The following is a 16,393-nucleotide window of genomic DNA, read 5'->3' as shown; positions in this document are numbered from 1 at the left end:
ACATCTCTTCCTTTGATTCATGCTTTGGTTCTTCTTTTCCTTATCTACGAAACTCTTTACCAGCTGATATGTGATTAATTTATTCTCTTCTTTTTTTAGCAAATGCCTTAGGACTCGCTTATTTTTGCATTTGGCCTGCTCCGGTTTTTTAGTACTAGTGCCTCTGTGTGTGTATGTATGTGTGTTGTTTTGGGCGCGCCAGTTGAGCACTTCACAATTAATCAATATTATTTTCTCTCCTCTTCCTTTATTTGTGGTTGGTAGCTGTGCAGGAGTAAAGGGCATCAGGACCAGCATGACATTCCTGTTGAAGTGGAAAGAGGGAGGGTTTGACTTTCATTTGCTCATGAAATTCAAATACGGGTTATAAGGCTGTGAGGTACAGGGACGGAAAAAACCATTCCTCATCTAATATTCTGACATGAAACATGAAAAGTTTTATGTGGTCAAGCCAGCACAGGCTGATATTGACTGTTATCTCCCAAGAATGTGAAGAGAGCAGGCATTCTATGCCTCCGGAAATGTGTGCTGCACAGTCTTAGCTTGTACTGAAAATATGTGCAATTTTATTTTGTGCTAAAAAGAGAGAGGGAGTGTTCATCAAGCCCCCAGTGGGCTCTACCCTAACTCCTCCCCCCAAAAAAACCTGGTTGTTGCTATTTTATATTGTGTATGTCACTCTTTCTAGACCATAGGAGAAAATAAAGGTATTTTATTAAACTATGTCAGATTGTGCAGTTAACTATCTGGATATATGGATTTGTGTTTTCTCTTAACGTGTGTGGCTGACCCAAGACTCACGGGCATCCAAGGCAGAAAATCCAGATAGCATTCGTCTATGTCAGTAACCAACGGCCCACAAGTCGTGTTGTTATTTCTTATCTGTGGGGATTGCATAATGATTGGCCCTATTGAACTCCCACTGCTTTCTAAGAAGGCAAATAAATTTTGTTTTCTGAAAGCTTCTATGAATTTTGTTTTCTGAAGGCAGCCCTGTATAGGGAAGTTTTAAATGTTTGATGTCTTACTGTGTTTTTATATTTTGTTGGAAGCCACCAAGAGTGGCTGGGGCAACCCAATCAGATGGGCAGTTTGTTGTTGTTGTTGTTGTTGTTGTTGTTGTTATCATTATTATTTTCTAGTCTGTTCCCTCCGTCTTAATAATAAAATGATCAGTCAATCCTTATTGTAAAATGATTCTAAACATTATAAAATAAACATTATAAGCATTATAAAATAACACTTGTTGAGTATGTAGTAATTAGTGCACATGTCTTCTTAACCTTGTTTATATCCCAGGATGAGAAGCAATGGTAATATCACTAGCAGAATAGATAAATTAATAAATAATATAAAAATGTATTCTAAGCTGTTCTTTATTTCAGATTTTTTTGGGGGGGGGGTTCCCCGCCGTTAGATGTAACTAACTTCTCTTCCCTGCCACCACCTTCAGATATTACAGTCTTGCATTCAGTTCTTTCATTTAGTGCAGATTTGCTGCCAATTCCAGGAATTGGATGTAGGATTGTGTGTAAATCAAAATGGATAAAGCGGCGCTCAATTGGCTGCCTTGAGCTGATAGCGTTCTGGTTAGATTGTTTGTTGCTCCGCATGTGCCGTTGTTGAAGGCAATGGACTTTGTAACTGCGGACTTGGGCTCTTGTTCCTACAGGGTCTTTCCAAAGGATTTCTGAGCTGCCTCCCTGAGTGCAAAATGCCTTTAATCCCTCGGTGTGTTTGTGTTTGGGGATTTGTGAGATTCATCGGCACGAGCAGAAGTCTCCGCTTTGTTCCAACAAAAGGCAGCGGCCTGGCATTTCTTCCCTTAAGCTTTTCCTAGCACAAATGCACCCATCGGAGCCTCGGCGTATTAATATGCCACGGCACAAAGTATTGTCAGCCCATAAAATATGATACATGATAAAATGTATCAATTCTGAGCGCCACAAATCTGCCGTTTCACCTCAGCATGAAGGCAAATGAGTTTCCTTTAGCTCGAGTGAGTTCAGAGATAAACTTCAATTTAACAAAATTTCATTTTGCAAGAACCAGTGGGGCTGCTGCCCTTGGTGTGCGGATTCCTTATCAGTGCGTTAGGCTTTGGAGGCTATTAGTCAACTTAATTTGGGAAAATGCCAGGATAATTTGCTGATTAGACGGGTGCAGTGGAGAGGGGCAGGAGGGTGAAGCTGTGTCAGTACAAAGTTTTTGTTTCACGATCTGTTTAAATGCGCGGTTGCTTGATATTATTCGTATGTTGTTTTGTACGCAGACGTATAAATTTATGTTTGTATTGTGTGTTTGATGTGCAGATAAGCCTGAAGTGCAAGTCCTGCAGAACTCCCCTGCGCAGCCTCTAACGAGAGAAGGAGACCTCCTCGACCTTCTGTGCCAAGTGAAGGGCAAACCAGAGTAAGTGGAGGACCTGAGACTCCGTCAGAACGTGCCCATCCACGTAACTGGGCTGCTCGAGGAGAATGCTTGCCTCCTTCTGGTCTTTTTCTTGAGCATGTTCAGCACCCGGTCCTGTTCTCCTGCGTTGGTATGACGTTGCATGTCTGAAGCACAAGGCCATGAGAAAGCACCTGCAGCCATGGGGAACCCATGGGGAACCTGGGGTGGTGGGAACCTGTGGCTCTCTAGGCATTGTTCGACTCTCTCCAACTCCCATCAGCCCCAGCCCATGTGTCCAGTGGTCAGTGGTGATGCGAGCTGGCATCCAGCCACACCCAGAGGGCTGCAGATCCCCCACCCTTGGTCCACTTCCACTCTTCGACTAGCAGATAGGTTTGTGTGGCTGCAGAAACTTGGAAGTGCCCAAAGGAAACATTGGCCGCAGTCAGACTGCAGATAAAATACTAAGGAAAGTTATCTATTTGAAAATGCTAGGGGTGAGATTCTAGAAAATATAGGTCTCCCCCCACCAATACTAAATAAGAAGGGCTTTGCCCTTACATTTTCCCTCTCCTCTGATTTTGTTTTCCACGGTGAACGCAGCTTAGATTTCGTTCAGTTTTAAGTTGACCTTCCCCTCCAGTATTTTCCTTCTTTGCTCCTGAGCCTGCCCTTTTTTCAGTGTCTGTTTTAACACGTGAACCCTAACAGAGACATCTCTGATCAATATGCTCCTGTTTTGAAATTTTTAGCTACAGAAGACTGATCCTTTCCTCTCACCCCAGGCTCAGTCACTTTTTATCCATCATCTTTTACTATGAATTCAGATCTAGGGCTGAAATCCTAATGTATGCTTACGTGAGAGTAACTCCCCTTGAACTTAGTAGAGCTGACTTCCAAGTAAATGCATAGGATTGAACTGTGCGCTGCTTTCCCTCAGCTTTTCTTTTTTCTGTTTAACTGTTGTATCTTGCAGAGCCCTTTTATTCCTGCGTGTGGTATATTATCCTTCGCTTGGTATGTGTAAAGCTTTGCATATTGTGGCTTTAAACTTGTTTTTCCAAATCCTGTGTGAGAAGAGGAAGAGAGAGGGGATGATTGCTCACTTGGAAATTATGTCTCTGGTGTTCTTTGCAATTCAGAAAGCCAAAGGAAACCGAGGACATTATGGACTGATTTACCTTAGTTATGTCTCTCTCCAACAAACGTTTTGTGTTGCTTCCAGAAGATGCTAAGACTTTGATGGAAAAGAATTTCAGAGCTGAGAAATAATACCCAAGCATCCTCCTGTGTGTGCCCCCACAAAGAAAATGCTGAGCCTCCCTGCTTTTCCAATTGCATATTCTCTCTCTCACTCTCTTTCACCCTGCCCATTAAAGTTGGATATTTGTTACTGAACTCAACTATATCACAGGAAGAAAGAAATGCTACTTATGACAGTGACTTAACATGCAAGTAAAAGGGTTAGTAATGCATTTGGGGTTATTGTTTCGTTTTGTCTTCTCCTTGCTTAGGCCTACAGATGTGTCATGGTTAAGAGTAGACGACGAGATGCCTCAACACGTTATAGTGTCAGGTTCAAACCTCCACATTAACAGCCTAAACAAAAGCGATAACGGCACATACCGCTGCAAGGCTTCCAATGAAGTGGGGATGTCCTTTTCCGATTACACACTTTATGTATACGGTACGTGAGACAAACACACCCTTCTTCCAGATGTCTTTATGCTGAATTGCTGTCAAATATTCTGGGCAGGGGGTTGTGGGGAGGGGGTGGAATAAGAAAGCAGTTTGATGGAGAAAGCAGCCTCTGATAACTGTTCAAACTCGGCACGTTAACTGAGTGGGTTGTTTAAAACACACACAGAAAACCCCAAACCAAGCCTGTTTACTTCTGTCTTCTTTCCCCCATCTGATTCAGACTGTGTTTTCTTCCCATGTCAAGTAAGCAACTACTGCCTGCACTGTCATTAAGTGCTGGCTTGGAGAAGGGGAGTTGCCAGATGCAAAGAGGGGCAGGGCAATAAACATCTTGGAGTCATCCTGTTTCATTTCACAATCCAGGACGGCTTCAGCCATATTCTCATTTGTATTCCAGTGAAGTCTTTTCAGAAGCATCTGAAAAAATGAGCACGGGAGTTTTTATTTTTTTTATTTTAAGCCAGGCCTTCTTTAGCAAGTTAAATAACTGAAGATGTGTGCAGATAATGTAACCCAGCACACAATCTGGAAAGGCAAGTCTCATTCTGCCTGTCTTCAGCTGCCAAAGAGGCACTAAAACATTTGCTAAGGCATTTTCTTAAAAGTGCCGTTTATGTACCTGCTTTAATTCTGTTTTCCTGGGTTTCTTTTTACCATTCCTTAAAATGTTGTGGCATAAATAGCAGTAATCCTAGCCTGCGAAAAGAAAAATTAAATAATTTCTCACCCACCCCGGAGCTACCTTTCAGAATGCGGTCCTTTCAACCTTGGGAAGACTGGTGTGTTCTGTGTGACATGAACACATTGCTGCTCTGTAGGCTGTGGTGCAGGCAGTGTGGACAGATAAATCAAGGCGTCTAATAATGAGAGCCAGTTGTTTTCAGATCATTGTGTTCCTGAATCCCCTTGGTTCCAGAAGACTCTTTTTAGGAAAACTTTAGGGGGTGATTGTTGGTTGCAGTCCCATTCCATGAAATGTCACTTCACATGTGTAGGGCATTCAATTTACATAGCAGGCTCTGTCGTAAATGTTGCAGCTTCAGAATGTTTAATGGGTAAGTTGCCTTCAGTCATTCCTTTCCCATGCATCCTCTCTAACCTCCCTGCAGCCCCCCCCCCCCGCCTCCAAGTCTGCCCTCTCCAGCAGCTTAGTGTTGCTCTGCATATTGATGCTTGCGATGCAGCAGCTCATTCTGGGCTTCTGACCTTGTGCACTGTTCCAAGTTGTTATAATCTGCCAACCGTCATGGGCCTCCATCCTTGACGTTAGTTTGCAAGTGCAGAGTTGGAGCAGAGCAGTAGATTTGTTTGCTCGGGGCACAAAGCATGAAACCCACCAATTGCAATCTTCACCCAGGGAGAGGCATTGTGAGATTCCCTTCTGTACTTGTATAGGTCAGCTAACTGCATAGTTTATTCTTCCCTTGCCCATCCATCAAAATTATGTGTACATATACAGGTAGGAACCATTTAATGGTGTAGAGTAGGAGAGTGCCCTCCTGATGATGTTACCTTTGTGTGGTTGCTCCAGAGAAGGTGTTTTGACTTCCTTGTGTGATTATATAGGCCATAGCTGCCCCTAAGTCTGGTGTAAGAGAAGTGAAACTTGTGTGAATGAAAGTTAATTGGGCTGGAAAGATTAGGAGGACAGTGCATATCAGATGATGTGTACAAGTCTTAGGAAATATTGGTGGGGGAAAATTCTTTTTAAAGTTAGGATTTAGAAAAGTAGCATTTCCAAACAATCTAATCCTTCCTACAGAACAGCTTCTCATGGGTGAGTTGAACAGACGGTTGTCCTTGCCATTGTTACGCTGAAAAATGTTTAAATAGTAGGATTATCACTGAAAACAACCAAATGCTTTCAAAGAGAACAGGAGAGATAAAATTAATAATGGAATAATGCCCATATCCCTCAAATTCAAATGCACCGTTCCACATACGTGCCACCATTTCCTTGTATCTGAAAAACTTTGGACTGATACTTTCTCCCCTCAACCAAAAACCAAGGCTTTCAATCAAAACTGAAATATGTTACCGCCTGTACCCATTTTCAGTGGGAACACCTCGGGGGAGACTGACATGCCTGCCAAATCTTGCAAGTTTAGTTGATGAAAAAAGTGGTGAAGCTAAAAATTGAGAAGGCTCAGGAGACAACACTACGACCCCACGTTGGTCACCAGATCACTCAAAACCTGTTAGGTGTTTGCTATTGTTAATCTGGTTTTCTGTTGCATGAGCCACTTAGAGGACCATGGATCTGAAGATGTTGTACCATGGAAATGCATCAAATCAAAGTCTCTTTCAGTATCTGCCTAATATAGTCAAATGCACTGGCAGTGGAAGCTGGATATCTGTACTGTGTACAGTGTACTATGCATTCTTTCTCTGACCTGGGGGGGGGTGTTACCTGGAATCTCCTCTCCTGTGGAAAGTTACAGCAGAGGTCAGCTTTGCTGACATTATCTGAGGGAAGGAGCAGCCCTCATTTTCTTGATGATCTCCTGACCTGAATTGTGTATCAGTCTTGGCTAAGTTCCTGGTCTCAGGCTGAGGCCCATCAAACCTCTGCTTAAAAATTAACACGCAAATATATTTAAGCAACAAAGGATCTAAGAAATTATCAGCAGCGGAGCCAACCTTCGGCACCAAACTTGCAAAGCCCAGCTAACAGCTACTCCTCTGATGGCATCTTATGTTGGCATCTGATTGCATATGGGAGAATGCCGTCTATAAACACTCACCAGGCAAAACTGGTTTCCGGCTTCTTCGCCTGCTTGGAATCACCCATTTCAACACAGCCTGGCAGCAGGAAAAATAGATAGTAAACCAACCACACATTGTTCCTAGTCAAACATGACTATGTTTGTAGAGTAGCCCCTGCCATGTACAGCTGAGTGGGAGACATAGAATCTTATGTACCAGGCACAATCGACCAATAGATTCTTCTGCGTCCACCTCAGTTGAATAAGTAGGATCTGCAGGTAGCACTCATAGAATCATAGAATTGGAAGGGACCCAGGGGTCATCCAGTCCAACCCTCTGCAATGCAGGCATCTCAGCTAAAGCATCCATGACAGATGGTGTCTAACCTCTGCTTAAAAACCTCCAAGTAACCCCAGCCCAAGTAAAGTTTGTGTGAAAGGGAACTGCATCCTTCATAAATGTGTTAGCAACAGGATTGTGGAGGCACCAGACATGTTGCTGTACATAAGTGTAAATTCCTTGATGACATTTTGAAGCAGATTCATGGGGGAAGGGGGAGAGAGATCTACCTCAAAATGGCACCTCTGTGACGAGAGACAGCCTGACTCTGAGTATCAGGCCCTGGACACAGAGTGGGCATCACCTTCAGCATCTGACTTGCCCCATTTGAAGGGTGAATGCAGGATTAGATCAGTTGTTGTTTTTTTTAAAAGATAACTAGATAAAAATAAATTGTACTGGCCTGCTAGGAGGCTACGTACCTTATGTTTTTCATGCTGGCAAGAGAGGAGAGGAAGCTTAAGCATGCGGCTTCTATTAAGTTTAGCATACTAGTTTTACTGGCAGACAAGGCTTGGGGCGGACCTTTCTACCCCTCCTCTGCTGGCCTGCTGTGTTTCTGTGCTGCTTTCAAAGGAGATAGCTCAGAAACCAAGTGGTCTGGTAGAGGATCCTTCCTTTCTCTGCTAGCTAGCTCACTCTCCTGTGTGCAATCCCTGGCCACATTTGGCTTTCAGGGAAATACTGTAGTTAAATACTTGACTGGACTAGATGAACCTCCAGTCCGATCAAGCAAGGCGATTCTTATCGAGTGTCAGATGTTGTAGGCAAAGTTCTTGTGCCAGTTCCCCTAGTTAGCTTCCAAGTCTTCCAACCTGAACCTGCATTGGGGGACCCATTTCTTTTTCTGTTTTACCATATATGTGTGCACTGGTGGTGGTGCTACTGTTGCCGCTCATCTCAGATCAGGCTGCGACTCAGGAGCAGGTACTAACCCACCAGATGAAGACCAGTGCCATAGGGAGCACCCAGCCCTTCTGCTTCCTGATTCCTAGGCCAGGGGTCAGCAAACTTTTTCAGTCCACTGTCCCTCAGACCTTATGGGGAGCCGGACTATATTTTGGGGGGGAAATGAATGAATTCCTATGCCCCACAAATAACACAGAGATGCATTTTAAATAAAAGGACACATTCTACTCATGTGAAAACATGTGATTCCCAGACCGTCCGTGGGCTGGAATTAGAAGGCGATTGGGCTGGATTTGGCCCCCGGGCCTTAGTTTGCCCATCCATGTCTAGACCACCAGCTCCTTTAATTTCACCACTTAAGTGAGTGCTGAATTGATTGCCTGAAGGCTTTCCCAAACGGAGGCCTTGACCCCTTGGTATTGCAGTTGCTCCAGACATCTTGGTGGTTGCAAACATTCACTCAGTGACGCCACACCCAAGTGATGTTTCCTATCTCCTGAGGAAGTTGTGCCAAACACAATAAAGGTGAAGCACATAATTAAAGTTTGGATGTATTAATTAGAAAATCTGAGAGCTCACTCGGAGATGAAAGAGTAGCAGATGTGTCAATGATGAGAAGTTTGACATGCTCGAGATAAAATTTAAAATCAAAAGCCTCCGAACTGTTTCATGCTCCATTATTGTGGATTCATTCCTGAGTTCAAAGTCTGGTGCTCTACTTAACACATTCAGTTTGATCATTTGGGCACAGATATGTGGTGGGTTCCCCCCTCCCTTTTTCTTCCCTCCACCCAGTAACTTTTTATGAAGTCGTGATGCTGTCTCTTCTGGATAAATATTTGATGCTTCTTAAGATTGTTTGCTGTTGGCTTTTGCAGGTCAAGCGTCTTCTATACATGGTGCTCCCCCACCTACCTCCTTTTTTTTTTTTTTTTTTTTTAATGGCGGAGGGAGAAATCCCCTTCATCTTTATCTGTTGGGACCATTAAGGGATGTGATATATTAAACAGGAGGAAAATCTGTGAGCCCAGACAGAGCATTAATATTTATAAGTCACAAAGACATTGACTTTATTTTAAAAGAAATCTCACTAAAATCTTCCATGCATCCAACTTGATATTTAGTCGTGACATTCTCGTTCCCTTTTGTATTTATTACTGGCTTAGAAGTAGTTTTATATCCTGCTGGGATGTATTGATGGAGGGAGAATAATGAAGTTAACTGCTCTGGAGAAAGGCAGAGGGAGAGACGTACTCATCTGCTGTTGATATTTAGTCTGTTAAGCTCAGCAGGGTCTCTCTCGCCTGCCCCACTCCTAACCCCTAATTTTTAGATTATTATTTTTTTAAGACAGAATAAAGACAAAGCATTATTGTTCTTAATGCATTGCAAACCGTCCTCTTAGCCATAGAAAACATGCAACTTTTTCACTTGCTTTGTGTTGTTGTTGTTTTTCATTTGTATTGGTTTTCCCCCCACAGGCTTTTCCCATACCATGTCACTCACGTATCAATGACTAATTTTGTGTTGTGTGTTGCTTCTCCCCACCCCACTGCCACCAATTTGTCCTAATGTTTGAGGGCAGGGAAATGCGTTGCTTTGCTTCAGTCATCCTAATCCAGAGCTTCTCCACCAAATCAATGGAGTCCCATCCTCACATTTTAGCCTGCCCTCTTCTCCTGATACTTAAGACCTACTTCATAAGGGTGGGCAAGAGGGTATAACCGCCATCCTTTATTTTGCTTCTTTGTTAATTTATTGACCAGTTTTATGTTCTGCTCATATTTTTTAATTTGCTTTTTTTCTGTTTCCCTTTTTATGTTTTATCTAGATCCCCCCACAACTCTCCCTCCACCCACAACAACCACAACCACTACCATCCCTGCCACCACCACAGGTACGGTACCTTCATAAACCATGGATAAAAACAGAAATGTGTGTTACTTTCTATGAATAGCAGATGGGCAGAGGTTGGGGGAGGAGATAGAGGAGAGAAGGGGAGCTGTCACCACATTTTTTACACTTATTGTTAATTTATTTTGTTTTGCTTTGCTAGCACTGGAAAGTGGGGCCCACCAGTAAATGATCCTCTAATAATGGAGCTCCCTGAAGTCTCAAACATCCTGCTCAGGGAGTCCATAAATTAGCATTGCCCAGCCACCCCACCCCAGTTCAGTTTGAGTTATTCATGCTTTAAAACGTAAAGCACTGATTCTCACTTTGAACTTTGGCTTCGATAGTATATTTGCAAGCATCTTTCCTTATACTAGGCAATTAATTTCGTTTTGATTTTCAGTTATCATAATCTGCTTCAGTATCCTGCAGCCATCAGCACAGCGTACACAAACAGAGCTTCTTCCTGACGCTTTCTAAACTAGTTCCCTCTGAATTTTAAATCCCTGCCCTGCCTTCCCACCCATCACTTTGAGCCAAGATACATCCTACACAGTCAACCGCCATCAAACATCATTTGTACCACCCACCCCTTCCTGTGAGCTGTTCTCTCCCTCTTCTGATAACTGGGCATGGTTGCCAAACCCATCTTCCATTGTCATCACCACCCCCTGGATGCTTCTGTTGCAGCTTTTTTTATTTTTCTTTCAATACGAAGAGATGCCAGACAGAGTCCTGTACGGAAGGTGAGACTGCACTACTCTCTTCACAGGCAGCCTTTGATCTTCTTACAATCTCCCCTTTGCTTAACGCGAAGTTTGCCATTCACCTTCCAGGCAGTTGTTGTGCCTTCACTCTCTTTATGTCCCTGTCTTCCGCTTTGCTTTCCCAGAGATTCAGAATTAATGGATCTGTACAAATAACAAAAACCTTTCCTTCCAGTGTGCCTTAGCTATCATTTTCTGTTGTCTTGTCTAGCCTTTTGCCTCATTACATTTTTCTCCTTCCAGGATCTTAAGAAACCAAAGCTCCTATAGGTTTTTGTGTGTTCTCAGAGTGCCTGAGTGGTTTGTTTTGTCTGCAGCATTATGGAGTGGGTCTGCCCACACACTGACCCACCATTTACCTTCTAGCACTTTGTGGTGGTGGTCCACAGGTTAATCTCAACATGTGCCTTATAAACCTGTTCAAGGAGCAGACTTGAAGACTCCAGATAAATGCAATTTGAAGGGTGGAGGGTCTCAGCAGGCTACCTGGTGAAGAGAAGAGCTCATTTTCATGTGAAATGACTTCCTGAGTTTAAACCGTCATGGTGTGAGGTGTCTTTCATGGGAGGCAAGTTAAGTTGTGGCAACTGTATTGCTTTTATAATCCCTAATAGATGTTCAGACTCGACTAACTTTCCCCCGCTCACTCCTTAAGACTCTGCGTTCATAGGAGGTCTTGCCATGACCTCAGGGTAGAATATCGACTTCTGGGGGTTTGTAATATGAGGTCTTTTTTTCTGCATGGCTAGGGGTTTGCATCTGATGTTTCGGACCAGAAGACATTCATCCTGCTTTGTTTTGTCACCACCTAAAAGTGAAAATGTGACTTTGATGGGAGAGGACATCTTAGGGCGACTGGGTATCAAACTAAACTCTCCTTCAGGAATAAGTGCTCAAAGCAAAATATGTGTGCATTAAAAACTGCACCCAAGTTGGTGCTGGACAGCGAAGCAGAGTGCTTTTTAAAACTCAGAGTAAAAATAATGTAAGTTGGAATGATAGGGAAGGATTCTCTTGCTCACATGGGGAAAGACAGTAATAAAGCTCTGGCCAGCAGTATTTGGATGGGTGGGGGAATTGACTGTAAATTAGCTCTCTCTGCAGCACCATCCAACCTCTGAGGGACACCGGGAAGTAGGAGGAAGATGACTAGTCACTGACAGCTTCTTATCCATCATTTTGTTGTTCCTCTTTGTTAGGCTCTGGCTCCTCAGTTTTTCTTTAAAACCAGCTGAAACCAATGGGATTCCAAAGTCCATGTTTCCATATAGGTGGACTATTGCACCCACTATTCTTTTAAAGAACTGACTTATCCCTCTTCTTCACCCATCTGTTTGCTTCTGGGTTGCTTTCATCTATGAATATAATAAGACTACTTCTTTATGCCATTTCCATTCCGATTCTGTGGATTTTAATTTCACATCGTTTCCCTCTGGGTGCTGCTAATTTTGTTTGCAATTTTTTGTTTGTAATTTTTTTTAGAAGAATTTTCCCCTTCTTTTTAAGCTTTAACAGTCTAATTCCACATAAGCTGGTAATATGGCTCAGTTTCATTGCAGGAAATGTTGCAGACAAGATGCAGTCTTCTTCGTGATTGGCTGTGTGGCGTGTCCTTCTCTTCCTCCTTTTTCCACATCACTCTTTATATTACCTTCAGCCACAATCAGGAACCCAACAGACCCTTTCCCTGTAAGACTCTTCTGATGAATTGGAATCTTCCATCTCTTCCCAGAATCCACAGGCTCCTTGTGTGTGTGTGTTAATTTGTGTGTGTGTGTGTGTGTGTTGAGATAGAGAGAAAGAAATTAATTGATTACTCCTATGAGTTGTCCATTGATTAATGTTTCATAAACTCACATATGGGTGAAAACTATATTTATGAAGCAAAAATCTCTTTCTTCCTAGATAACAAGTGTGTGTGTCACAGCACACATTTCCTCCTATATGTCCAAGAGAATGGACATTGCCTCTTTTCAGCTGGTGTAATTTCCCTCTGCAGTTTTTATAAGCACTTACATTAAATATATTTGGTTCTTCTTCTTTTTTAGCTGATGGCATTTTGGGCAATTAAAGGTGTTAAATACCAATTAATAAAAATGTTGCAGTCCTTCTATACAAATGAGTTGGAGGGCTTCGGATCATTTGTGCACTTCAAAGTAGATACAATGGTGCTAGCTCAGGGCCTGTCAGCATAATGGGTCCCAAAACTCAGGTAAGTAGTAGACATCTTTGTTGAAATGTGGGTTTTGGTATCTTATGCTTTGCTCTTTCAGCAGAAGATTAAAACAGTGAATGGGACCAATTGGGGCTCCTGATTGTGGCCACAGGTAATCCCTGGCTTTTAGTTGGATTTAAGCAACTGTTTCCCCCCACCCCCCTCTTCTTTAAGCCAACGTCTGGCCTCCTCAGAGGGTAATTCTGGACCCTTTGCTTTAACTCAAGGCGTTTCATCCACGCACCAGCCATCTTATATCTTCTGCATACAGTTTCTCAAGAGCTACATCTTCCCTAGGCACAAAGTGCCCTTGTGGTGGTAACAAATGATCTGGCACTGAGGCATAGTTAAGCTGAGATTGCCACTAGGACAACTTTGTCAAATCCCTTCTTTCATTCTTCCCCCCCCCCCCTTTTCCGTGATGGATGGGATCTTGCAGAGTTGCTGTGTCTTAGCAGACAAGCTGCGTACGTATTTATCTTATCCTGAAGGCTTGATATCTTCCTGCATGGAATTTAACTTGGGCTCTCTCTCTTCAAACAGATGAAAGGTTAGAGAACCGAATGCCCCCCTCCTTCTCCTTTTCCGCAAGAGAGTAGGCTGCCTGCTTAAATTTGCCTTGTATATTATTGCCTGACAAATGGGTACAGAAATGAATTTCCGTTCTCTCGCTGCATTCTGTAGTACTTTAGAGCCACCCATTAGCCTTAAAAGCTTCAGCAGCCAAACACCAATGATTAAATGTCGGTATAAAACTCCAGGAATGTATTTTCTTCCTTCCGTGCTAAAGGTTTGTGTAACCGAAAACCATTCTCCAAATGAAATTAGCATAATTACCAACATTTTATGCAGTAGTCACAGGGAAAAATGCTTTCCTAAAAGCCTCAAGGGGCAACAGATCATTTCTGCTGTTGCTCTTACCCCTTCCCACATTGCCACCTGCTTAAAACCTATATATACAAACACATAGAGGCTTGCAAAGTCCAGTGGGTGTAAATTACCTCAGATTCAAGTTTGGGTGCTATGGGTGACCTTCATAAAGCCCCAAGCTCTTCAAATTAAAATGGGCAGGTGATAATGAGCCCACTGTTCTTGGCAGCCCCTTGTCATAGTCCCTGGAGTGGGGGCAATTTAACAGTATAGTTGCAATGTCATTTGTTTTATGCTAGAAGCCTGCAGTTATCAGTCCCAAATGCCTTCTTTCAAGCCTGACCCCAGTTAGTTGTGCCTGCAAAGGAACTCCAGCACTGCTGATGAAGCACAGTAAATTATTTTATTTCTTGCCCACATTGTAATTAAGAATGATTTTTCTATTGGCCTTTGATGGCTAGTCTCTGGATGCTTCATGCTCTCCCCACCAAACCTCCCCTAAGTAGAGATCCGTTTCCCAGCATGTCATGTGATAATTTGACTGGGTAACCCTTTGTCTATCATGGGTTCCATTCGTTTTGTGTTTGGCCCTCTCCCTGGCAAGCAGCACCGCTTCCCCCCAACCCCATATAAAACCCACCACCCTTTTATATCACTTCAAAAATGTCCTTGTGGCTTTATTCATTAAGACATACAATATGATATGGCAGAGCAAGCTGCATAATTTAAATTGCCCCTGGAGTCTTCCCTTGAAATGTTCCATTTGGACAGCTGTTATTTTCTGCGAGATAATTAAAAAGTTCTTAATATTTGTTTAAAAATAAACCCTTCTTTTCTTTGGGGCAAAGCACATTGTGTGTGTGTGTGTGTGTGTGTGTGTGTGTGTGTGTGTGTGTTCAGTTTATCTTTCCTCCTCTTCCTCTTATAGACCAATTGTTCTTCCACCCAAGTACATTGGTGCTTGTGCATGTGTTGCAACTGCAGGCATGGGCTTGCAGCCTCCCCTGTTTGTCTCTTGGTTTCTGTGCTAATAGAACAAAAGGCATCTTCCCATGGAGTCCCTAGTGCTGGAACTGGCATGTTGGATCATGCCTAGGATGGAGATTCCATTATGTCTTCAGCAGGGGCACCAGCACAATCACAAGCAACTTCGTGATTCCTCCAAAACTCACTCTCACTCACAGCCTGAACATGTTATCTGTTTTCCTTCCTGTAAAACAACATTATGGCTTTAAAAAAAACAAAACCAGACTGAGATGGCGTGGTGTTAAGACAGCAAGAAGGTTACAAAAATGTTCATGTACTAGTCTTCCTCCCCCCACTTTAAACAACAGATGCAGTGGAATTAATGGGCAATAGATTCAGACAATGCATCATTAATTTGTGGAGTCTGCTGTTGCAAGATGAGCTTTAAAGGGAGAATTAGACAAATTCCTGGAGGACATTTGGTCTTTCATTGGGTATTGGGCATGGTGGCAGAGGAGCACCAGTGGCAGAGAGTTATTGCTTTCATGAACTTCTTGCAGGCTTTGGGGGAACTTCAGGTCTTCCACTGTGGGAAGCTGCCAGATGCTGGAATAGATGGGCCCACCTGGGTTTCGTCTTGCAGGCTTTCCCTATGTTTTTAGAGATGTACTTGAGTGAAGGACTTGAGGTACTTCACCTGAGGATCTAAAATAAGTATTTGAATGTCTTGTAAATCAAATTAGTGCCAGACTGTCTAAAATGGTATATTTGACCCAACACAACCCCACATTTGACTCATTGGAGGCCCAAACCTGCTCACATCACCTTTTAATTTGGTGCTTACTGTCACAATATACAAGGGAAGAATCACATTAGCTTTATCAAAACCTTGCTCCAGAGTTTGACTCAAGCTTCTTTTTTTGTTGTGAGACGTGGATAAATTTGTTTGAGAGTTTTTTGTGCCTATTTGCACTACAAATATTTAATGGACGTAAATGTTTGGAATCACTCCTTCCCATTTTTCAGAAATTCAGAAGAAGCAACCACTGTTCTTCTACCAGACTGAATTTTGCGGTGTGGCGCATGTTTCCTTCTCCACAGCAGGTTGGCCAAGCTTGCTTCCTCCAGATGGTTTGGTTTGCGGCTGCCATCAGCCCCGAGGTCATCTTACACCCCTGCTGGCTGGGACTGATGGCTGTTGTAGTCCGAAACATCTGGAGGGCACCAGCTTGGTGAAGGCTGCAAAGGTGGCCTTTGTACATCCCCCGAGACAGGCGTTTGGTTCCCAGGAGCATTTTGCAGACTGGCATAACCTTCAGTTCCCGCAAATTATTTATTGTATCATCTTGGCTTTCTGTGGAGGCTTCCTTGTGTCTCTGGTAAAATGTCAAGTTAATTTAGAGTTGATGTTGCGATCTCCTGACATTTTCATCCACTGTGTGACCACATTAAAAGGGAAGAGAGGAGGAGGTAGAGCCCCCTACACCTGGGAAGAAATAAGTAGGAGAAGCTGTTTCTGCTGCCAGTGCACAGCCAAGAACCAGCAAGAGCATTTCCCCCCCTTTTTTATGGAATCAAACCCTTGCTCTGAAGAAACCAGTTTCACTTATGCATTGAAAGAAAACTTCTCGAA

The 16,393-nt window shown here is 43.1% G+C and overlaps 2 protein-coding genes across 8 annotated transcripts in view; one reads left to right on the top strand and one right to left on the bottom strand.

Moving 5' to 3' along the window:
* The window catches only part of CADM1 (cell adhesion molecule 1), a 291,814-nt gene that overhangs the window by 239,764 nt on the left and 35,657 nt on the right, over positions 1 to 16,393 (top strand). For 4 of the 7 annotated variants that reach the window (XM_080983566.1, XM_080983564.1, XM_080983563.1 and 1 more), the window contains exons 6-8: positions 2,313 to 2,412; positions 3,909 to 4,081; positions 9,881 to 9,946. In XM_080983566.1, coding sequence (XP_080839692.1) covers positions 2,313 to 2,412; positions 3,909 to 4,081; positions 9,881 to 9,946 — 339 coding nt within the window. The remainder of the gene's footprint in view (positions 1 to 2,312; positions 2,413 to 3,908; positions 4,082 to 9,880; positions 9,947 to 16,393) is intronic. The other 3 variants (XM_080983565.1, XM_080983568.1, XM_080983567.1) reach the window with 1 other exon arrangement.
* LOC308464331 (uncharacterized protein) overlaps positions 1 to 16,393 on the bottom strand; it is a 369,943-nt gene that overhangs the window by 334,693 nt on the left and 18,857 nt on the right. The window lies entirely within an intron of this gene.

The sequence above is a fragment of the Podarcis pityusensis genome (assembly GCF_964106645.2).
Source record: "Podarcis pityusensis genome assembly, chromosome: 15".
NCBI classification, from domain to species: Eukaryota; Metazoa; Chordata; class Lepidosauria; order Squamata; family Lacertidae; genus Podarcis; species Podarcis pityusensis.
This window is presented reverse-complemented; position numbering and strand designations above follow the sequence as displayed.